Below are 23,726 nucleotides of genomic sequence, written 5' to 3'. Positions count from 1 at the left end.
CCATTTTTCGGGGACCAAGGTTTCTCTGCTGATTAAGCATCATTAGGGTATAAATAAAAATTATCAATGCACAAACATGTCGGACAACAATAATTGTCTATAAGTTATGATTTAGTATATTTGTTTTTGTATAAAAAGTGATATAAAACCCACAAAATATCAGCTCAGGCATTAATTTACTTCCGCTATATTCTGCCAAGTAAAGATAAACACCCAAGTTCTTAAATATGATCATTCTTGTGTATCCTGGTACAAGAGGAACTTGCCAAGTTGTACCGGTAATCGCTTCGCTTATACTGTACTCTCCTTTTCCTCTCCAACCCCTCGGAGATTCCGACGTTTTAGCTTTAAGCCTACACGAGCCGCATTTGATTGAATTTAAAAATTGTAGTTACTGATTTACGTTTTCAGTTTTTAAGAATAAATAAAAGAATGCACAATTATAATAAACACAATAGTCAAGAATTTTTGCCTCTAAAACCTCGCTCACTGGCTATTTTTTCTATCAAAAATGAAGTGGGAAACGTTTTTTTTTAAAAAGATTTTAGGGGCCTATCATTGAACGGGCCCCTATAGCCCCGGGCCCCAGTACTTTGCCCTGGGCGCTCTGTCCATCGCCACTAGAGTATATACAGCTTTACGATATCGTTTGTATTTATTTGTTTACGTTTGTCTTAGGATCGTTCAACTATTCTCCATTTCTTGGCGGAGTACTCTTATGTGTCTGTATTGAGACGGGCCTTAGAAAAGACGAACAGACACGTTAATCGGACAGACATCGTGAGTAATGTAATACAGTAGTGCTTACAGTATACGAACACAGCATGGCTTCAACCTGTACTATCTATCGACTGGTTAAAAAGACGCTAAACCTTTCCTTAGAAAAAGGGTAGATTTTTTTTAAAATAAAAAATCAAATAACAAGAATCTGCATTCAGAAGAAAGGTAGATTTTTTCTCATAAAACATCAAATGACAAGAATCTAGTTTAGGTGTGTTATAAAACAAATAATGAATGTTTTTTATTTTGGCAATGAAAAGAATATAAGTTCATTCATTGAAAGATTGACTGTTTGATTCAACTCGGCTCCGCCTCGTCTAGTGGAATAGTCAATCTTTCAACTCATGAAAATATTCTTCCCATTGCGCTCATAAACATTCATTATTTGTATAATGTGATGAAAGATGGAATGTTTTATTCAACGAGGCGTAAGCCGGATGGAACAAAATATTCCATTGTAATCACACATAGTAACATAGACCATCGATCTCATTCAAAAACATATTCAACATTTTAATTTAGTGTTATTTTTACATATAAGCCAAATAAAAAAAAGTATGTAGGGCCTATTTAGAACTAGATGAGAAATATTTTCCTCTCCGCATGAGTGGAAAATTTATTATTATTTATTATTATTATTATCATTAGGCCTGTTATTATTATTTCTATTATTATTAGGCCTATTATTATTATTATTATTATTTTATTATCATCTTTATCATTATTATTATTATTTATTTTGTTTATATTTTTATTATCAATATTATTACATGTCATATAATGGTCATGGTATATAATCGTTATAAATTATTTGAGCCGATTTCATTTATTTCTGTGTTTTGATATCATTCGTAGTTTGGACGCACACCACTACATATATGCCTACTTGGTCCACGTAGTTACGAGGAACAGCGAGAGAAGACTTTGTGCCTAATGACGTATGGCGCGTCTGTTACAATAACGGATGAGGTAACAGATACCGTACATACCATACTATTATTCTCCTTAGCAAATCAGTCTATGTTTTTTTAAACAATGTATTAGACCTACTGTTTTCTGCTGAACCGCAATTCAATCAAATGTCTTTACGATTTTGAGAAATTGTCTTAATACAGAGTGGAAAGACGCCTCTTGATTCGTATGATGATAATAAATGTACAAAATACGAAGAAAGCACGAGAAGTTTCCGGAAGAAAGAACTGAGAAAATTGATCGAAGGTACATTGTGAACTCCAAAAATAAATAAATAAATAAATAATAAACAAATATTTGATTTAGAAAGTGACTATAAATTATATTGAAATGTAAATGTACAAACAACACGAAATACTCAAGTTATTGTATTCTATATTCATTAGAACTATCAGTTCCATCAGAAATATTAGCCAGGGGTCACGATGCCGTTATGGCATTCAAAGATGCTATTAAATACGGTGAAATAACAGTTGTTAATTCAAGAATGATGTTCCTTGGAAATGAGGGGTCAGGAAAGACAAGCTGTATAAATGCCATGCTTGGGAAAGGGCAAGTACAAGAACATGCATTGTTTTACATTTCTATTGCCTTTTACATGTTTACGTTTATTTTTTTTTCATCGACATGGTTTTCCTTTTTTACGCACGCGAATTATGCGTACACATATGATATAAGTTCTTATACATCCAGACATCCTCATCGGTTACGGTTGTTTCATGAACTCTTCTGATATTTTTTATGCTTTCCGATCAGAATTTGTGATAAATTCATTTGTTCGTCGTTAATTTTCGTGTCACCAAAGCGTATAAAAAGGTTGGCAAGAGAAAAAAAAAAAGTAGCAGATGGATTTACCATATAAAAACACCTGTTCGTAATATTTTGAACGAATCTCGTAACCAATTAGGCCTACTTATAATATAATGGTTGGTCCATAACCATATAGGCCCTAATTTGAATTGGAATGTTATGATTGTTTCTGATTTAATAATGACTATATATAGTAATATATTATATTTTTAAACGTGCATGATAGATTTAATAAGAATGAGCCGTCCACCGATGGTATCGTCACAACGACTGTCTTTCAAACTGTTGATGAGGATTGTAGCAAATGGGAAGAGCAAACGGATGTGGACGGTACGATCCTATAAACGAAACGATGTAGACCTGTGTAAATTTAACAAATTAACCAGTTAAACAATTTATCAATAAATCGACTTATTATTATTATCATTATTATTAGCTTACTATTTTTATATGAATCAATGCGCATGTCATAATTACAGAGTGTGAACGAGCCAAGCAGGTACATGAGCACGCTATCGCTGCAACTGTTGCAAAGAAGTTGACAGAAAGCCATCAAACCAAGCAGGTGCTACGTGAGAATATAACTACAGGTGTCGCAAATAAGCTAACAGATAGCCAACAAATGACATCTACGTCGAAATCTTTACCTGCATCGTCATCCTCATCTGAGCATAGAGGAGCATTTGGTTGGTTCTACAGACTCTTTAAAGGTAGCCTACGGCCGTCATACATTGCAGACTGTGTGCCCTGCTTAAAACTGATTATGAAACCTTTTATGTAATACTGATCCTCATACTAGATATTGTTGCGAAGGTCCCACAAAATGGCATCGTACGTAAACGTACGCAATAACATGCGTTTGTAGGACAACACGTGCGTGTACTCCTGGCACTGTTCTAATTGGCCAGTTGTTAGTTTCTACGTTTGATTGACACTCTGGAAACGTCCATTCATTAGGAGCCGCTAGACTAGTGTCTTTATAGGCCTATACGATTGTTTCAACAAATTTATTTATCATGTCTTGCGGATTGCCATCATCATCGCTTCAGATTATCTTTCGTTTTTCGTCCTCAATCCACAGATGGAAGACGAAATTTACTTCATTTTTGTTTATGTTTTGGCAGAAAAACCTAAAGTATCTCCGAGCACTCAAGCAGTATCGACTTATCGGCCAATAAGAAGCCATGTAAATATTAATAGAATCCCAGACGAAATCCACAAGAAGCTTGTTGGTAAACTTGACGACCAGAGCCATGGCAATAGCAGAAATGTCGGTCCGAGTGATGTAACTTGCATATGGGACTATGCCGGTCACCTTACTTATTATATAACTCATCGGGTAAGTGGTCAATTTTTTCTCTATACAGTACATTATATGTAATCATGTATGTGATGTATGTGTATAAGCATTTTATAAAGGCCTACATATATGCCTTTCTCAAGTTGTGTTTGTGTATTAACCATCATTACCAAAGAGGTACCTCATTCAGATGTGTATAAGAGACAGATATATATAGAGTGCCCAATTTCATAATTGTTGCCTGTGTTATATAAAACCATCGCTCATTTATATATATGTTTAGTGTGGTCAAATAATGTCGTAGTTTTGTGCACAGAAATTGAAGAAACTATAGGCCTGGTTGATTTTAATGCTAAGGGTTTTTTTAATAAATGAAATTATGAATGTATCTCTATTATCATAATCAATCATTTCTCATCAACCCGCTCTTCTATTTTTTCCCAGTTTTTCCTTACAGATGGATCGGCTTACGGAGTTGTTTTCAGCTTGGTAGATAATTTGGATGCACTGGCAAAACCGAGAGATCCCCAGAAAGTAAGTAAACCACCTAGATACATTCATAATGTATTTATTACATACATGGGCTACACTGTATGTATTTATTACATACAAGGGTTTATTATTAAAGTATTGCACATCCCAATTCTCTGTTTTAGGGACCGTTTGAAATGACTAATTTGGAAGTGATCATATTTTGGATACGGTCTATATATGAACACGCTGTACTGCTACATGGCACAGACAAGAAAATTGTGATTAATGGAATTATTGCATCACCCACAATCAGTCTAATTGGAACCCACAAGGATCTATTACCAGGAAGTGATGTTGAGAAGCAGGCATCGGTAAGTCGTATGTGTGTGTTTAAACTTTTAGTAGAATTACAGTAAGCCTGTTACTTTCAGAATCACTATTAATCATAATATGAGTTTCGATTCTATTCAAAGATTAATGGCATATTCGACAGAATATTTAAGGAAATCAATGGAGAGCCATACGAAGTTCACGTAGACCTTGAACGATATGCTGTAGACAACACTGCAGAATTGGATGGTGATATAGAAAGACTGAAAACAAACGTAGGCGGTTATATGAAGGCGATGGCCAGAACTGTTCCTATAAAATGGGTTGACTTCCAAACTAAGATTCAAGAAGCTGGAAAAAACACACTGCGCATGTCCTTTGATAAGGTACCCATTACTTACTCAAACTCTTGTTGAAAATGCTTCCGCTTTATATGTTTTGCATTACTACGTATGCCTATATATCAGTTGATATCATTTATCATTAATGTAGGCCTATTGAAAATATAATAAATGTAACTGTTTCATGGTTAACATGATGGTAATTAATTCATATCTTCTATGTTAGATGGCTAAAATTGCCTTTCAATGCGGAATTAACAAAGAAAACTTCATTCATGTACTCATCTACTTAAATGATATTGGAATAATTCTGTATTCGCCGAATAACAAGAAATTACAGAACACTGTCATTACTAACATCCACATGTTGATTGGAATCTTCATGAAAATAATCACAGTTGTGAAACCTGATGATGTTGACAAGGTACACTTAATTATTTAAATGACCAATACTAGGGCCTATAGTGTTTGACAAACACTATATTGTTGGTCTTAAACAATTACTGTTTGAATTGTTCAGTTATATACTCAAGTTGTGTTTGTGTATTAACCATCATTACCAAAGAGGTACCTCATTCTGAAGAATATTATTGACTTCACTTTCTTTTTGTTTCAATCGTAAAATTCCGTTGATCAAAATTAGTTCGTTTGATTTATTTAGTTAAACAGGCCACATCTATGCTATGGGGTATCGCTTACGGCAGTGAGGTATACCTTAACGATGTCGTACTGTACTCGCCTTTCTAAATACAGTAGTACACAGAGTTTTTCTATGGTTGTTTAATGTTGTACTAGGTCGCTCCATTGATGATGAAGTATTGGCGTAAATTAGACGAGGAAGGAATTCTTGCGGAGCAGCTCGTACGTCATTTGTGGAGAAATGAACTCACTGCCAGTAAAGAAGATGGTGATGGCATCTTTGAAGACTTCATTGAACTTATGAAGACATTTGGACTTCTTTTTGAAAAGGTTTTCATAATATGTTAATATGTTAAAATATGTATTGTTACATGTAATAGTAATACTTTATTGAAATAATCTCAATATTTATAATTGTATTTTGTTCATGCCACAAGGTAATGCATCTGTTTATTCATCATCACAGGACATTTTTTTGTCGATCTACTCCTCCATTTCAAGCAATCATACTTGCATTATATGTTTTCATTCTATTGCAGAGATCTCAAGAAAGTGATAGAGTGTTCATCGTTCCTTCTCGGATGAACATCACAACAGACAACTTAGAAGTTAAGGAAGACGAAGTGCAGACAGCATCGATATACGTGACCCCCAAAACTTTTCTTCCTGATGCTGTCTACAGTGTCTTGGTCGTTAAATTCCTTGATCTCAGCCAGGACAAAGCATTCAATAGCAATCCAGAGTTGTTTGCAAACCAAGCTAAAATAGGATTCGACAATATGCATTACCTGAGACTTGGGGTTGTATACATAAACGATAAACGATCATTGAAGGTAAACACGTTATTTTTTTCAACATTCGGTAGACCTATTATTCAAACGTTGTATTGCGTGCTAATCCACATTTAACATACAACGATTAGCCTAGATGAAACTTTTTAATTCAGTTTGTTACCGTATTGAATACCTAACTTATTTGAGTTCAATCGATGATGATGGCAATGAAGTTGATAATTATGATGATGATAACGTATTCAGGAACACTTTAAATAACTGTATGCAATATGAGCTATTAAAATTTCGCAATTGTCCAGAGCGTATCCTCAGATAAGATGCCCGATCCCTTCGGATGGTAATGATCCTTAAGCCGGGCACTTACTGTGTCGTACGAACATTAATTGAACATTAATTATAGTTTTTAAGTTCTTTTTCTATAAACATTTGGAAATAACACGCAGGACAGAAATGGATGAAAATGGTAAGAAGAAACCAGCATCAAAGCCAAGACCTCTAGCTTGCATGGAGGTATGTGTATGTATTTCGTATTTAATAGTGCCACCATATAGGGCAGATCAGATTGGGCATTGTATTTTAGGTTGCTGAATTATGATTTCATCCTTGTGTCAATAACTTTTTAATTTTAAGATATAACAAGCTTTTACTTGATTTTAAATAAGCGTTTTATCACCTTTATATGTTCTTTCAATTTAATATTAATCAGCTACGAAAAAATAAACCTAAACAACATCTCTTAGGATATTTAAGCGGGATTTTTGTTGCTCTTACTTCTATTATTGTCGTACAGTTAATAAATATAGCAGCTATTGTACGCATGTTTACTTATAATTGTTTAAGTAAACGAGAAATTTTGTGGTGAGTGAAATTTTTCTGTGAAACGGAATGTGTTAAGTTTAATTTCAGTTATTGATGTGGTAGAATCAGGGTAATTGGTCCTACGTTTTGACAGATGACCAATGGCTGATAGCAACTTGTCGGATAATGGACTGTAATTTACAGTATTTTGACCTACAGTAGTTTCTGCAGTTTCACAATGCTCCTATTTTTTCAATGATCTAAATTTACCTTCTTTATTTTGACAGGTTTTACATGTACTTAAGCATCATCTTACTGACTTATATCCTTCCAAGTGTGGTGTCAGTTACAACCTAAACATTCTTTGTCCAGTTTGCTTAGTTGGTTCGAACCAGGGAAAGCACCATTTTCAAAGTTTAGATTATTGCTTAAAGTACGATTCCGTTCCATGCGGAACAAAAGTAATGTCAACAGCTGGAATACGGTCCTTGTTTCAAGCAGGTATTATTATTTGGCTTTAAAATCAATTATTAATAAAAGGGGTTAACTGCCACGATTTTAAATATTCAACATTATGTATCTTATGAATGGTTTCCGAGTTTTTTGTTAAATACATTAAAATTTTTAGAAAAATCTGTTGACGTACAACATATCAAAATATTTATTCTTTTAACCAAATCTTATACGTGTCGTTTTTTACGTGTCGTTTTTTACTTATCCTGTGAACTTGTTATTGACAATTTTAATTGAAGTTGTAACTAAAATTCTAGGCCTATTCATTTCTCAATTACTCTTAACCCAGACAGAACATCTTTGAATGACTACAAAACAATATATGGTTTACGGTATATTATAATGTCTGTTATGTTAGATGTTACTATACTATTGTTAGTTACTGAGTATTGTTAATTTTTCTATACTGGTAATGTACCGCTATAAATTTTCTAGATTTGAGCTTCAGCAAGGCAATCAGAAACTTCTACGCACTTCAGTCATTAACCATTGACTTGGGAACAGAACTAATGCGAAAGTATTTCATGAAGAAGGGTCAACTGAGAGGCAAACACGAGGTTGGGAGATTTTTGTTATGGCAAAGACAAAATGGCGTATTAAGGGGTGTAGATTATGGAGACCAAGGAACAAAAATCTTCACAGCCGATGCCAACATTGACACGTTTGATATTGCCCTTCTGATGTCCTTGATACATCACTGCTTTAGTCTTAAAGGCGATGCATCCTGGGAGCATCCACCTGATGATAAAGACACATCCGAACTCGCTAATCTGAGACGCATTCAACTCTATAAAGAAACTAATCTAGACTGCAGCCACAGCAACCAAGTCCCAGATGTGGAGTTTGAAAAGCAATGGAAGGAACTTTCAACAATCTTTGGCGGTGTCGGGGTTTCCACTGAAGTTGTTCAGAAATACCGCAACCTGTGTACAGAACGGCCAATGAGAGGTGAATAATTTACAGTACTGCCGTTTTTTTAAAACATCACAGTGACTATAAAGAGGGAAAGTCATAAATTGACCAATAAAGTAACGTAATAACTACTGCTTAATTTATTGTACTATTAAATTATACATTGTTCAGCATCTTGCTGTCCTAAGACACAGTAAACGATTTCAAATTAAAGGTCAGACACAAATAACGTGAAAAGACCTTGATAACGATAAACACACTAGTTTTTTGGCACTTTTTACTCCCTTTCCTCACCAAATTAAGCTTCGTGTTAGCCATCCACTTACAAAAGTCTGCCTTACTAACCTGAGTGGCTCTCACTCATAAATGGTCATATACAATCTAGATTGCGAATAAACAATTGCCCATTTATAAGCCATTTATAACTTTACTGTTCAAATAGTCTTTTTAGCTATGTTTTAATTTCTTTCGTTACTCATAATAGGGTTTGAGCAAGAAAAAGTTGAAGAAATAAGAAATTTCCAAGTTATTCTATCGGTTGTCGTTGATGTCGGCACTGCAACAATGAGAGAGTACTTTTTGGAGGTTGCTAATCAAGGAAAGACAATGCAGAACAAGGGCGCGAAATTAAACAAGAAAGATGTTGGACAATATCTAATGACAGAGAACAGGAAAGGTAGCTTAAAAAATGTAAAGATTTTTCCAGAACAGAGCAAAAAAATGTTTACACCAACTGCTGACATTGAGACTTTCGATATTTCTATTATGTATTTAATAATACGTAACTGCTGCTGTAGCATTCCATACTCATTTTGGAAGAACCCAGATAGACTGACTAACCTGGTGCACATCCATGACTACAGGAACACGAAGCTTGCACATTCTCCCGACAGCAGAATGTCAACTAAAGACTTTGAAATCGAATGGAATAAAGTGAGGTCAATGTTGCACGCTGCGGGGGCTTCTTTCAACGATATTGACAAATATAAGGCGCTTAAATTTATAAATTAGAAAGTATGAATTAGCAAAAAAGCATAACGTAGACATCTAATACACTCAACAACGTCATCACAGCAGATCTATATCTAGTCTTACTTTTCAATAAGATGCATTGCATATACCTCAGATGTCAAGAAATAGCTGCCTATTACAATGTTGTAGTTGGTGGTATTACCGTGGGAAAACTGATCGGAGTTGCTGCAGAGGCGGCGCCAAGTTGAGCAAGGAACGTAGGCCCAATAAGTGCATCATATTGATAACAGTTACGGTATATATTTAGCCAAAGAACACCTGGTAAAATTGTCAATGATGCTGTACGTATTTTGTCAAGTTTCAAAATTAGATACCGTACATACAGTAGTTAAGCAGTTTTTTTTAGCTGAATTTAAATTATAGGCCTAGATATCATAAGAAGTAAGGTTTTTACCACTATATTTGGCAAGGCGAGGGATCGGTCAGATGTTGGAAGCAAGTATTGAGATAAACAATCCAGTAAAATTACCTAATAAAAATATTTATTCAATTCTGAAGGAATCAAAATCAGTAACAATACATCAGTCAGTAACCAGCAATATAGCATATAAGGTAATCAGGAAACCTTTATCATAAAATGTACAAGATATATTAAAACCATTAAATAAATGGCATCACTGAATACAGTAAATCATAAATTGTAGCTTATCAGAATCATATTTAAGTTAAAACCAGAATCAAATGTGAAGTTATATAATATAATTCTCAATTATAAATCTAATACAGTAAAATAAGTTAAAAGCATTGAAATATTCAGCATAGATCTAAATGAGTGTTGTAATTAAGGTAACATCAATGCATATTATAAACCCAAACTTATTCAGTAAATTATAGTAATTCAGAGAGACTAAATAATGACAGTAACATATCAAATCATAGACCATGAACTTACAACTTATCTCCCCAACTACACATCAATTCAGTACAGCACATCAGTTAATACAGTAAAGTACGTCAGTTTACAGTAATTACACCAATAATATATTCTGAATCAAATGGAATAAGATACAGTAAGCCGGTTTTTCACTAGGCGAATTTATTCTTGCGAATCAAAGCCTCGGTTCGCTTCCTCAGCTCTGATTGGTTGCGCATTTTTTCGCTTCGCAAAAACTCCGAAGGAAATGCGAATGCGCATGCGCACAGACCGACGCTTTCGGTTCGCGCGAAAAAAATCGCCTAGTGGAAAACAGGAAAGAATATATAATTAGTATTAACGCCCTTTATGTTTACAATTGGTGATAGAAAATTTACGCCCTCAAAAATAATAGTTTCTCATCGAAACAATATTAATGTGTAAATAATTAAAGTAACTATCTATTGTGCCGATGTACAATGATTACTTTGAAAATAATTATAAAAAACAGTTTTTTCTAACCATCATTTAATATTGAAATTTAGTTTTTGCTATTATTTACGATTAAAACTATTTTTCCATAATGGTAATTACTATTTCCCTAATTTGTATGAAGTTATTTGTTTAACTCAAAGAGTCACTGTAGAATGGTCAATCATCATCTTGGTTGGATGTTGTAAACTTGGCATACCACAAGGCAGTGTTTGGGGCCTCTTCTTTTTGTTTTTTATATTAACGACTTACCAGGATGTGTTAATTCAGAGGTTTTCCTTTTTGCTGATGACACCAAACTATATCGAGATGTATCTGGATTTAGGGATCATTTACAATTGCAAAGCGATCTTGAGAGTTTGATGAAATGGGTTACTCTGATAGGCTCCGTATATTAAATTTACCTTACAGAAGATATAGAGGCGATATGAGTGAGACATTAAAAATTCTAAATAATTTTTATGATAGTTCTGTCTTTAATTTTTTTACAATTAAATGTATCAGACAGAACTCGTGGACACTCTTTTAAGCTGCTAAAGCAACTTTCCCGTGCGGACTTAAGAAGGTTTTCCTTTGGCAATCGCATTGTAGAAAAGTGGAATGCACTCCCAAATGAAGTTTTAACAGCTCCCTCTCTCTATGCGTTAGAGAATAGAGTAGGTAAATTCTGGAAGGACCAACCAGTTTTTGACCATAAAACAAGCATCGAGAATTCCAGGATCAACAAATTTGGATCTGGACATAGAGGACTAGTCCTGTGTCCAGTAGGCCTACATCACCAAAGTAAACCTAAGTTGTTGTATATTGCATTTTTTGGTCGTTGCAGGACCATATTCTAAATCAGCTATAACATCTCGTTGTACGTGGATGTTCATCTTGCATATTGTTTTAAATAAAAACAAAAAATAAATATAATACAATTTTCACGTTTTTGGTAGACCCTCAGAGAACACGTGTTTTCATTTTTTTTTAATAGTAGTATAATGCATTTATGTCCAAGAAATATAAAGGGGACATTTTGTGAGTCCACACCCACCTCAGGCCCACCATGGTTGGGCCTGAGGTTCGAAAATCTTAGGAAATAGCTGTAGATGATCGGAAATGACACTATAAAAATTCGTCATCACATCACCTTTATATAGTCAAGTGACGTTTTACAAGCGATTTGCAGCAACCAAATTAATTAATGTGATGTACTTAAAACTTAGAAACATTGTCTTTGATGTATTTATTTTTGGCCTATCTACTTCACAGCCTAGTCCACAACTAAGGGCTGAGGTAGGAACATTTGGGGAAATACCTCTAGATTACCCGAAATGAGTCTAGGGTAAAATTCATCATCTTCTAATTAATCGCTGTGGTGTTCTATTGAAAATAAAACTCAATTTTCTTTGATGTATTTCTAATTTACCTTCACTGTGCCGAAAACTAATTATTATTATTATTATTATTATTATTATTATTATTATAATTATAATTATTATTATTATTATTATTATTATTATTATTATTATTATTAGTAGTAGTAGTAGTAGTAGTAGTTGCAGCAGTAGTAGTAGTAGTAGTAGGCCTTGTAGCAGTAATTCAGATGTTTGTGGGCAGAGATAGAATACCGGCTGTACAAGTCATTAATGCAGTTTATTTTAACAACTTTCAGGCATCTTCTTGACTTATGAAATTATTACCTTGCAGACGAAAAGTGAGGGAGCAACCATCCATCCCCTTAAATATATTTGGGTACGTATCCCCATGTCCCCTTGATCATGGATTTTTGAAAGGGGCGTCCGCTTCCATTTCATATATATTTTTTTTGAATTAGTAGACGTCTAGACGCTCTTGGATGACATCTGAAAAGAAGTTACTGTAAGCTTAAAACAGAAAGTGTATGTTTCACGAGAGTATACATGTATACTTGAGAAGCACACACACGAGACGAGTGACCGTTTTTTTACAGTCACCGAAGTGGGGTGGCTAGCCACCCTATTCACCCCCTCTAGATCCGCCACTGCATGGTCTTGTATTGTACTCTTTTAATTTCCAATAACTGTTTCAACCACTCACTAATCCATAGAAGAATGTACTACACAGTCAGTTAATCACAAGAATAAAGTCAGACACAAAATCACGTAAGACATAAGTGACAACGTCACTCTTTACTTAACATTAATATTCGCCCCTGGATACGCCCCCTGGATTTGTATGCCTACTCAAACAAAATCGTCTTTCCGCTTGGCTTCATTATGTTTTTTGAAATTGCATTGCACTGATTTTTTCCTTTGGAATGTACTCAATATAAAATTCAATCTGTAACATAGAAACAGTGGTATAAATTTGCTGACAAGGGGTACGAACCAACGAATAAATCTGAAAATCCACCGTGCGAATAAGAATAAGAACTTATTCGCACGGTACTGTGCTAATAACCGTGCAAATAAGAAATTATTCGCACAGTACTGTGTGAATAAGTTCTTGTTCGCACGGTACCTTGCGAATAACCTCTTTCTTTCCAAGTTAGTGTTTCTTTTTAAAGTAGGTAGTGGTTTGAATGTAGATGAGTTGAAAATGCTAAATCTAAAAAGATTCCCCAAAAACCCTGGCTAAAAGTGGAAATAGTGCCCTTCTTTGAAATAAAAATGTTTGGGCGAGTTACTATTTTCTTGAAGGAGGAGCGGAACAAATGAGTTGGGGTGGAAGTGGTAGAAGTAAATTAGGAACATATTTTGGGAGATCTATTTTATAGAAAGGGATTTGCGGTGGGCGGAGATACCGGTATGGTTTCTACTGAGTGCTCTTGTTATAAATATTATCATTATTGAAGTCCCAGAAAGCTAGACTCAGAAATAATGGAAGAGTGTCTGTGGGAGCAAAATAGTTCTATCAATTATTTAAAAAAAATTTCAATGCATACAGTATTGTACTATGTTCATGGTTGGCACGATTTGAGCTGCAGAGTCACGTGGATTCACATTTTTTTTTAATGAGTCAATTTCAAAATAAGGATAATTTCTCTGGACATATGAGAGCTCCCTGAAAGCCAGTAGCCAGAAATTAAAGAGTGGAGTTCTTTTTTAGATAAAAGGGTACTTGCGAGCGAAGCAAGCACACCAGGCTGGGGGACAGGGGGGCCGCCTAGGGCCCCTGGTGGGGGTCCAGGGGGCGAAGCCCTCGGAAGCTACAGCATTCTTTACATATACAGTACACACCTTATTCAATTGCTCTAATATACACCCATCAGCAACAACAAAAAGAGCAAATTATTTTAGTTACTGGCAAAATGACATGATCCTGGTATGGTACAATCTCTAAATTGTAATCATAAATAGTAAATTTGCCTCCTTTTGGATGTTGTTTTGTACCAACTAATTTACACATTAACAGAAGAAAAACAGGAAACAAAGAGCACTGAGACAAATTTGCTTGTTAGTTCTTTTTATTACAATTACCGGACACCATCCCGGTATTTTCAGTGAAGGTTTCTGGTCATAAATGTACTTTTAATTAAAGAAAAAAGCCATACTAAAAACTGCATTGCATATTAATTAGTAGTAATGAAGCTGTGTGATCATGTGATTATATTTTTGCATTTTGATTGGTTTATAATGCAATGAGAAAATTTTTTTGTTCTACATAAACATCTACTTCCACTCCAGTGAAGAGTGATTTTTTAGGCCCTGTGATTAAAACTATAAACCAATAGACCGCCAAAATATCGTCGTCAGCTTAGCTAGGCCTTACTTGTTTGGGGTGAAAAGGAAAACTTTCTTGTGTTGTAGAGGCTAGCACTTTTAGTCAAAAAAGGGCACTTCAGGAAAAAGGGGGGGGTTAGAAGCCCCCTGGTTACGGGCTTGCCTGGACAGTATCTTTGTAACTTCATCTTCATACATTTGTATAGTCCTAATTTTTTTTTCTTTTCCCGACAATTTGCACCTTTAGCACGTTTTCATCTGAGTTTGCATGAAGCCCTGCAGTGGTCTTGATAATCTCAATCAGCAGATGGCCAACAAGCATACCACTAATTCATCTGCTGTTAAAACTCAAAATGTTCTTGTCATGTGCTCTCTGGACGATTATCTTTTCTACACCAGAACCATTCATAATCTTCGGTTTTCAGATGTAATTATATAACCTTTTTTCATTCAAAAAAACGCCCCTTAAATTTTCCAAGTGTCCACAATACCCCCTTCACACAAACTAGTTCTGGAGAACAGGAAGGAACGAAATATGAACGGAATGGACGTAGTATATGAACGGGAATGGTGGTCCAGAACGTTGACCATGTTTAAAATTCGATCCCTTTCTACCTGTTCAAAAATAGGACTGGGTAACGTCGTATTTCGAATGAGATTGCCGTATTGGAAACGGAATTGCCGCACTGTGAACATGGAACTTACAAGTCAAAAATGAGCTGAACATCGTGTTAACGGGGGAAAATAGGAGTATGACCCAACACCGATGTTGTTACGTTCCACCCCGTCCTGCACGTTCTCATTCTATTCTTCTGTCTGAGGACGGGCAGATAGGGGTTGCATTATAGTAGATCGAGCTGGAACATGATCCAGATCCCCATTCTGAATGTATTAAACAATGCCCTAGGGCCTAGGCCTAGCCCGAAAAAGTACACCGGTCCCGCCGCTAGGCAGTATCATGAGCATGTGGTGAAAACAAGGGTGAATTTTCTAACTTCTTAAATTTCGTGATTTCTTCGTTGCTGGCCTTGAAGCAAAAAAATCGGTTATCCTTTCTCGGCGCTTCATCCTCCTCCTAGGCTATTTTTGGCGTGTCGCATGTCCTCGATCCCAGAGAAGTGAAAAATGTCGAGCGCCCAAACTTTTGTGATGACGTCGTGCCAAAGTAAATAAACTACGGAGCACGCGATTGGTCAAATAGCCTAGGCAACAAGCCTCTCATTAACATTCATTTTGAAGTCTTGCTGCTTACGTCATTCAGCTGGCTGCAGCTTTGTTTTGATTTCTACGATCGGACTACGATCGATAGCGACAAATAAACAGTGCCAAAAATGCTCCCATTTTGTAATAAATTGCACTATCTTGGAAACGGGGGATCGTTTTCTGGCTAAGAGGGTTCGCTGGCAAAAGGGGGGTTCGCCCGAACCCCTAAAACCCCCCTGGCTACGGGCCTGCTAGTCCACAACTAAGGGCTGAGGTAGGAACATTTGGGGAAATACCTCTAGATTACCAGAAATGAGTCTAGGGTAAAATTCATCATCTTCTAATTAATCGCTGTGGTGTTCTATTGAAAATAAAACTCAATTTTCTTTGATGTATTTCTAATTTACCTTCACTGTGCCGAAAACTAATTATTATTATTATTATTATTATTATAATTATAATTATAATTATAATTATTATTATTATTATTAGTAGTAGTAGTAGTAGTAGTTGCAGTAGTAGTAGTAGTAGGCCCTGTAGCAGTAATTCAGATGTTTGTGGGCAGAGATAGAATACCGGCTGTACAAGTCATTAATGCAGTTTATTTTAACAACTTTCAGGCATCTTCTTGACTTCTGAAATTACTACCTTGCAGACGAAAAGTGAGGGAGCAACCACCCATCCCCTTAAATATATTTGGGTACGTATTCCCATGTCCCCTTGATCATGGATTTTTGAAAGGGGCGTCCGCTTCCATTTTATATATATATTTTTTTGAATTAGTAGACGTCTAGACGCTCTTGGATGACATCTGAAAAGAAGTTACTGTAAGCTTAAAACAGAAAGTGTATGTTTCACGAGAGTAAACATGTATACTTGAGAAGCACACACGAGACGAGTGACCGTTTTTTACAGTCACCGAAGTGGGGTGGCTAGCACCCTATTCACCCCCTCTAGATCCGCCACTGCATGGTCTTGTATTGTACTCTTTTAATTTCCAATAACTGTTTCAACCACTCACTAATCCATAGAGGAATGCACTACACAGTCAGTGATTTTTTAGGCCCTGTGATTAAAACTATAAACCAATAGACCACTCCAATAGACCGCCAAAATATCGTCGTCAGCTTAGCTAGGCCTTACTTGTTTGGGGTGAAAAGGAAAACTTTCTTGTGTTGTAGAGGCTAGCACTTTTAGTCAAAAAAGGGCACTTCAGGAAAAAAGGGGGGGGGGGGTTAGAAGCCCCCTGGTTACGGGCTTGCCTGGACAGTATCTTTGTAACTTCATCTTCATACATTTGTATAGTCCTAATTTTTTTTTCTTTTCCCGACAATTTGCACCTTTAGCACTGCGTTTTCATCTGAGTTTGCATGAAGCCCTGCAGTGGTCTTGATAATCTCAATCAGCAGATGGCCAACAAGCATACCACTAATTCATCTGCTGTTAAAACTCAAAATATTCTTGTCATGTGCTCTCTGGACGATTATCTTTTCTACACCAGAACCATTCATAATCTTCGGTTTTCAGATGTAATTATATAACCTTTTTTCATTCAAAAAAACGCCCCTTAAATTTTCCAAGTGTCCACAATACCCCCTTCACACAAACTAGTTCTGGAGAACAGGAAGGAACGAAATATGAACGGAATGGACGTAGTATATGAACGGGAATGGTGGTCCAGAACGTTGACCATGTTTAAAATTCGATCCCTTTCTACCTGTTCAAAAATAGGACTGGGTAACGTCGTATTTCGAATGAGATTGCCGTATTGGAAACGGAATTGCCGCACTGTGAACATGGAACTTACAAGTCAAAAATGAGCTGAACATCGTGTTAACGGGGGAAAATAGGAGTATGACCCAACACCGATGTTGTTACGTTCCACCCCGTCCTGCACGTTCTCATTCTATTCTTCTGTCTGAGGATGGGCAGATAGGGGTTGCATTATAGTAGATCGAGCTGGAACATGATCCAGATCCCCATTCTGAACGTATTAAACAATGCCTCAGAATGCAGTGCAGTACATGAACTGGTTTGAACGGACATGTTGTAGTGCAAACCGTGGATTGAAACTTACTGCGAACAGGGTTACACAGGTTAAGGACAGGTTGGAACTGTTCTAAACAAACTGTCTGCAATTGTAATGCACTTACTTCAAACTGTGTTCTGTCGTAGTAAAAGCCAAAATTGCACATTTCAACCCGTCCTTATCCCGTTTAATGAAATTTTTAGAACGGGCAGGAACGTTATTCAAAGTAGTTCAGTGTGAAGGAGGTTTAAGAATCCCTCAATTTTCATATATTTCAATAAGCGTCCTCAATTTCCACTCTTTTTTTCATAATCGCCCTGTTTAAATAAGTGCCCCTCAAAAATATTTAAAGTGCCCGGGCGCTTATTCGCGCTAGTACAGTATATTAGAAATGAATATTTCGGCCCAAAACCTGGAAATGTGGGACGGGTACAGTACTCTGGATTACTTATAAAAAGAGTAAAATGAAATGTACAAAAATTCATTTTATATGTCAATCATGACGTCATCACTGTAACTCTTAATGTTATTTGCCTATTCCCCAGCGTCCACTAATTTTTCTATTAGTGGACGCTTGGCTTGATTTTTTTAGGTTCGTGTGGAAAAAAAAATTCCTCATTTTTTTGTCACCGCGAATACATTGGGCACCGCGATAAAAATTGAATTGTAATTGAAAATTACTTTCGTAAAACAAGCTTAATTAGAACCTGAAGAAAGTTACTTCAAATTCAATATTAAGTATGAACAATTAAGGAATTCATTGAATCAATGGACCCTCATAAACACAACAAACTGAACGTTAAGTAGCAATATTCCAGACCTATTTTAAAGACTCAAGGAACAAATTTAGATGTAGGCCTACGCCAGGCAGGAGGCCGCCCGGGCCTCCTCCTACTACTACTAGGCCGTAGCCTAGCCTAGTTATGAAATCTTCGCACGATTTTACCTCTCTGCATGCACCGACCAAAAAGGACGTCAGTGACTGTATTCTCTCTCGAATGCTGAAATGTTTATTTCTTTGACGAAAGTCTATCAAAATAGCATTACAAACAAGTTCTTTCTAACACAATAGTTATTCATCGTATCCGTGCTGTACTGCTGATATGTATGCTGATAAACGCGTACTGCAGGACAAAAATCAGCATACGCACAGCTAAATGTAAATACGCACACGTATACTGATCATATCACTATAGCAACCAATGACTGCTACAAAATTTGGTTATAAAAAAACAAATCAAAAGACGGCGATTGACTTATAAAGCAATTAGTAGAGCATGCATCGTACACTAAATGGAAAATTAGTATACTTCGGTTAGATTTAATGCATTCAAACATTTCCTTCGGGCCTTGCAGGCCCTCAGGAAATTTTTCCAAGCATTAAATCTAACCTACGTATAATAATTTTCCTATAGTGTACTATGCGGATCTCTACTAATTGCTTATTAATAAAATCATATTTTTACCCTCTAAGCCTATAAACACAGAAAGACCGGGATGGGTTAAGTGGCCCGGGGAATGATTACTTCAGTAAAGAATAATATGTTGACTGCATACAGCTAGGCATATAGTTAGCGTGGTTGCCCAATTTAAATGCAGAGGGCTCTGGCTGTATTCTCAAACCAGCGCCACTCGGAACCTAGTTATGCTACTGATAATTAAGCGTTATATTACTCCCAATAGAAAGCTTGATTCCCTGGTTAATTTAGTCAAACAATATATTGCAAACACTAATCTTAATTAGAATTGAAATTTATTTTACTATTTTATTATTATCATTATACTTATTATTATTATTTTTAGCATAATAAACCCAATAAAATAGAAAATTATCTGATCAATTTTATTTAGTCCAATAATACATAATATTGGTAGTAAAAGATTTGAATGTATATAAATATATAATTTATATAGTTGTCTGAGACAAATCATACAGCAAAAAAAATAATACTGTTTTTACTTAAGTCATAATGTTTTATTGTTTTAGTTTAGTTAGTTAAGTACCAAAACCTTACCTTGTATTAATAAAAATTGCAATTTTTTGTCATTTTCATTTCTTCTCTAAAACATTGCAGAGTATATTGGTACACTGATGTATAATTACTGTTAATGAAGTTTTAAAAATATAAATTTAAAAGGATCTATAAATTGAATATTATGACTACTGCTGGTGTCACAACTCATACTGATACGTCAGTCCAGAACCTTTCATCTTCTCTGCATAAAGTTTGTCAAACTCTTCGCTCTGGCTCACACTAAAATAATTCTTCCAATCTCCAACTTCACCTTTATAAAGAGAAAAAAAAAACAAGTTATGTATTAAACCCATCAGAAATGTAGTAATTTATGCAAAAAAAAAAAAAAAAAAAACCACTAAGGTGAGCCTAACACAAAATCCCAGTAGATGAGTGTAATACAATTGTAAATTGCACAATAAAAACAGTAACCATATACATGAAAAACATTACAGTGCGATAGCTTACTGGGAATTATGATTATCTTTACAGCAATAAATAAGGGGCGGCTGCGATAGAAATCTCCATGTAAAACACCACTGTGTCAGTGGATTGTTTACATCCAACACCCAAGTTAGGTCACATGACACCCATCGCTAAATCCCTCTATTGCCAGTACACTAATTATGAGTACATTAAATGTCAGCTCACTTCAATTTAGTTTTCTGTATTTGCAGTTTTAAAATGCACAATATTAATATAAATACAAGAGCACAAACACCTAAAAATACAGACAATAAAATATGAAAGAAAAAATGTGTACGAGATTGAACTAACAGGTACACAGCTATTCAATGATGAACTTGCAAGGAAGAGCTTGCACAATTTGTAAATTGTGCAAATGTCTCAAAATGTGCACGACATAGACATTAAACTATCAATAATTACATCAGCGGTCAGGATACTGCTAGTACATGGCCAGTACACAATTGGCAAGTCCAAACTCATTTGCACAATTCATTAACGATTAAATCTAATGACACAAAAAAAAACAATTACCCTTTCTCATAAAGGCAGACTTCATCCATTCACTGGACGTGTGGTTAGTCTTTGGATTCTGTTTCATGCTGCTGAAGGAGCAGTGTTTAACAACTTCTTCTAGTTTTCCATCAGGAATCTCCCAACCAAAGAACTCGGATACTTTCAAGACAACACTGCCAAGATCCTTAAAAGAGAATTCACAAGTAAAAAGTTCAACATTTAACAGCCCCATAAAATACAAAACCAACGCCTCACCTGAGTTTTCAGACCCTTATATTTTGTATTATTCCCTAATAATGTTTTTCTAAGATATGTTTTATCATTTTCTTACTCAGAGAACAATTGGCAGAATCAAGAGAGACTTAAGTGGTGCTCACCCTCTCTTACTTACTTGTTACACTAGCCATCATCATGTTGAAGACACTTGGCTGTCACTGACCATGAGAATGGTTGACATATACACAGCCAAACCATTGAGGTTTTATTAAAATTTGTATATATGAATGAATCAATAATGAAAGAATAAACCTGTCAGCCACTTTGGGACCCTTCCCTTAACAGGTACTCTCCTCTAGTGTCAGGAGAATCCTGGAACTTATCGTTGGGTAGGGCCGGTCAAAGAAATCTCTAAGTGTGAATTCATTTAAATAAGAAGATACAATGACTTAAACTCTGGAGATTGAAGCCCACAATATGTAAGAGAACACCTCTACCTGCCCCCTCGGACCTGGTCAAGCACTCTCAGAACATAGTCTTTGAAAAAAACAAAATCTAGATCCACCTCGCGGTGTGAAAAGTCGAAGCACGAACCACAACCGACACAATAGCAATAGCAACTAGGGAAAATGTACCGTACCTTCTTCATATCTTCATACTTGACAAAAAGTATGTTATCTTCATCCCTCTTGTTCCACCAGTAAAGGTTCATTTCAAACCATGAGCCACCATGAACTAAGATGATAATTATAGATAAATACTGTATAGGACTGTAGTTTTTCTACTTATGAATTTTGGCAAAACACAATACAAAAATGACGTTCTTAAACTCTTTACAATGCTGACCTTAAATTTTTAAGAGTTTAGGTCAGTAAAACTTGGGCAACACAAACATTTTTTGCCTTACAAAATATTGACATGTAGCGACAAAATTAGAGTAGGGTAGTAGTCGAGATAAAAATATTGATATCATAATAATATTTATCAACCAAATAGCCGTCGTGATTTGACCTCGCGGTGTGAAATGTCGAAGCACGAACCACAACCGACACAACTTGCAGAGATTCGCACGAAGTAAAACAAATTGAAGAAAATTATGTGAAAAGAAGAAATTACCAAATTTGTGATAACTTTGTAAGGTGAGGAAAAGGTGGGAGGCACGCTAAAGGGCAGCAAAAGGGCGGTGTACAAACGAAAAATCAAAACACCGGAGTAATCAATACTGCTAGTACAGTATTATTATTAGAATAGTCCGCCCATATGTGTGACCTCCTGGAGTTCAGCCGGCCGCATTTCCGCTGTACGAACTGCGTTCTGGGATAAAATGATGTCATCGCAACAATGACCACACATTTAAAAACCGTTTTTCGAAAATTGGTTACAACCTAGTTTTTGTTTATAAACAGTTATTTGAACCGTTTAAAAAAAAAAAATTTTTTTTTTGGAGTTCTTCAGCAGAAACAGGCCCCTAGTATAAACATACTCTAAATAAAGTAAGACTCGTCATTGTGATTCAATATTTTGATCTTCATTAGGCCATCATCAAAAAATATCTGATTGTCATCAAACTACAAAATTCAACTCTCTTCTAGCACATCTCAGAGCACTTTGAATAGAGGCAAACTTAATAATAATGATGAATATAAAGTTTTAAGACCATGTTAAATCTTGTGATATGTTTAATTATATTCTTGACTTGGACAATTTACAGGATATTAATGATTGTAAACCATGTAATGTAATGGTTTACAATCATTAATATCCGGTGAAGGGAGCAGCTGTGTTACAATAATGCTTTCAGAAGAATGCTTGGTGCTTCAAAGACACTGTAGTAGTAGTCAGATGTTTGTAACAAGAAATGTTCCATGTTTCTATTTCTTGAATTCTCAAGAAAAACCTGATTTGGTTTCATGATCAGAATTAGCAATATTCTTGTAAATGCTGTTGAGAAATCTTGCATGCATGAGTCAAAAATATATATGAACTGGATGAGACACTTGAAGACTTAGTGCTGTTATTTTAGTCTATTGTAGGCCTACTATTGTGACGTCATCATATCATGGATGAGACACTCAGTGCTGGTTGTGGATTATTTATGTCTAAATATGTTATATATTTTTTCTTGTACTGTGTTTACAGTACTGTACATGGAGAATCTGAAATAAAGTAATTAAATTGAATTAAATTAACAATAGAAAGAGTAAGTTAATTGAGCTGCATCGAATGAAATAAAAAAGCAAAAAAAAAAACATACCATCGCCAGCACAGAAAGCTTTGTAAAACACATCCCAGGATTCATAAGTTCTTAAAACGTTACATGAATGGTGGAAATTAAAGAGCGAAGCTGCATTATCTTTCGGGTTTCTTCCAACGTACACAATCTAGATACAGATGAGATCAGAATACAAAACAAAATGAGGTACTCTTTCAGATACTAAGATAAACTGACAAAATGTTCAGTGTTCCATCCATTAGGAAAATCAAATAAAGTGGAATTGTCTGTGCCAGTGCACCTAATATGCCCTATCCTGGGTTTTAAAATAAAAAATATAAAAA

At 35.5% G+C, this 23,726-nt stretch overlaps 3 protein-coding genes across 5 annotated transcripts in view; 2 read left to right on the top strand and 1 right to left on the bottom strand.

Annotated features, from left to right (window-relative positions):
* The first annotated feature begins 227 nt into the window (after positions 1–227).
* LOC117117711 lies at positions 228–6,781 on the top strand. The gene is made up of 15 exons (XM_033262105.1): positions 228–278; positions 679–780; positions 1,636–1,749; positions 1,896–1,998; positions 2,139–2,304; positions 2,789–2,892; positions 3,042–3,272; positions 3,687–3,901; positions 4,307–4,396; positions 4,519–4,707; positions 4,810–5,052; positions 5,234–5,431; positions 5,803–5,976; positions 6,186–6,479; positions 6,740–6,781. The coding sequence occupies exons 1-15, from the start codon at positions 228–230 to the stop codon at positions 6,779–6,781; spliced, it is 2,316 nt and encodes a 771-aa protein (XP_033117996.1).
* A 63-nt stretch (positions 6,782–6,844) lies between these two features.
* LOC117117779 lies at positions 6,845–12,295 on the top strand. 2 transcript variants are annotated; one of them, XR_004446941.1, is made up of 5 exons: positions 6,845–6,950; positions 7,526–7,739; positions 8,187–8,699; positions 9,148–11,605; positions 11,867–12,295. XR_004446941.1 is itself a non-coding variant. In XM_033262213.1 (4 exons), the coding sequence occupies exons 1-4, from the start codon at positions 6,891–6,893 to the stop codon at positions 9,672–9,674; spliced, it is 1,314 nt and encodes a 437-aa protein (XP_033118104.1). In that variant the 5' UTR covers positions 6,845–6,890; the 3' UTR covers positions 9,675–12,295. The 2 variants fall into 2 exon arrangements, 1 of the variants encoding a protein (XP_033118104.1); XM_033262213.1 differs by having other exon boundaries at positions 9,148–12,295.
* A 7,533-nt stretch (positions 12,296–19,828) lies between these two features.
* Positions 19,829–23,726, bottom strand: part of LOC117117780 (sulfotransferase 1C4-like) — a 9,250-nt gene continuing 5,352 nt past the window's right edge. For both annotated transcript variants that reach the window (XM_033262216.1, XM_033262215.1), the window contains exons 4-7: positions 23,425–23,551; positions 21,811–21,905; positions 20,973–21,138; positions 19,829–20,244 (exon numbers count right to left, since the gene is read on the bottom strand). In XM_033262216.1, coding sequence (XP_033118107.1) covers positions 20,132–20,244; positions 20,973–21,138; positions 21,811–21,905; positions 23,425–23,551 — 501 coding nt within the window. In that variant the 3' untranslated portion in view covers positions 19,829–20,131. The remainder of the gene's footprint in view (positions 20,245–20,972; positions 21,139–21,810; positions 21,906–23,424; positions 23,552–23,726) is intronic.

This window comes from Anneissia japonica, unplaced genomic scaffold, assembly GCF_011630105.1.
Source record: "Anneissia japonica isolate Jap-2015-1 unplaced genomic scaffold, ASM1163010v1 scaffold234_len1672027_cov178, whole genome shotgun sequence".
NCBI lineage: Eukaryota > Metazoa > Echinodermata > Crinoidea > Comatulida > Comatulidae > Anneissia > Anneissia japonica.
Note: the sequence above shows the minus strand (reverse complement) of the source record. Positions and strands in the feature narration are given on the sequence as shown.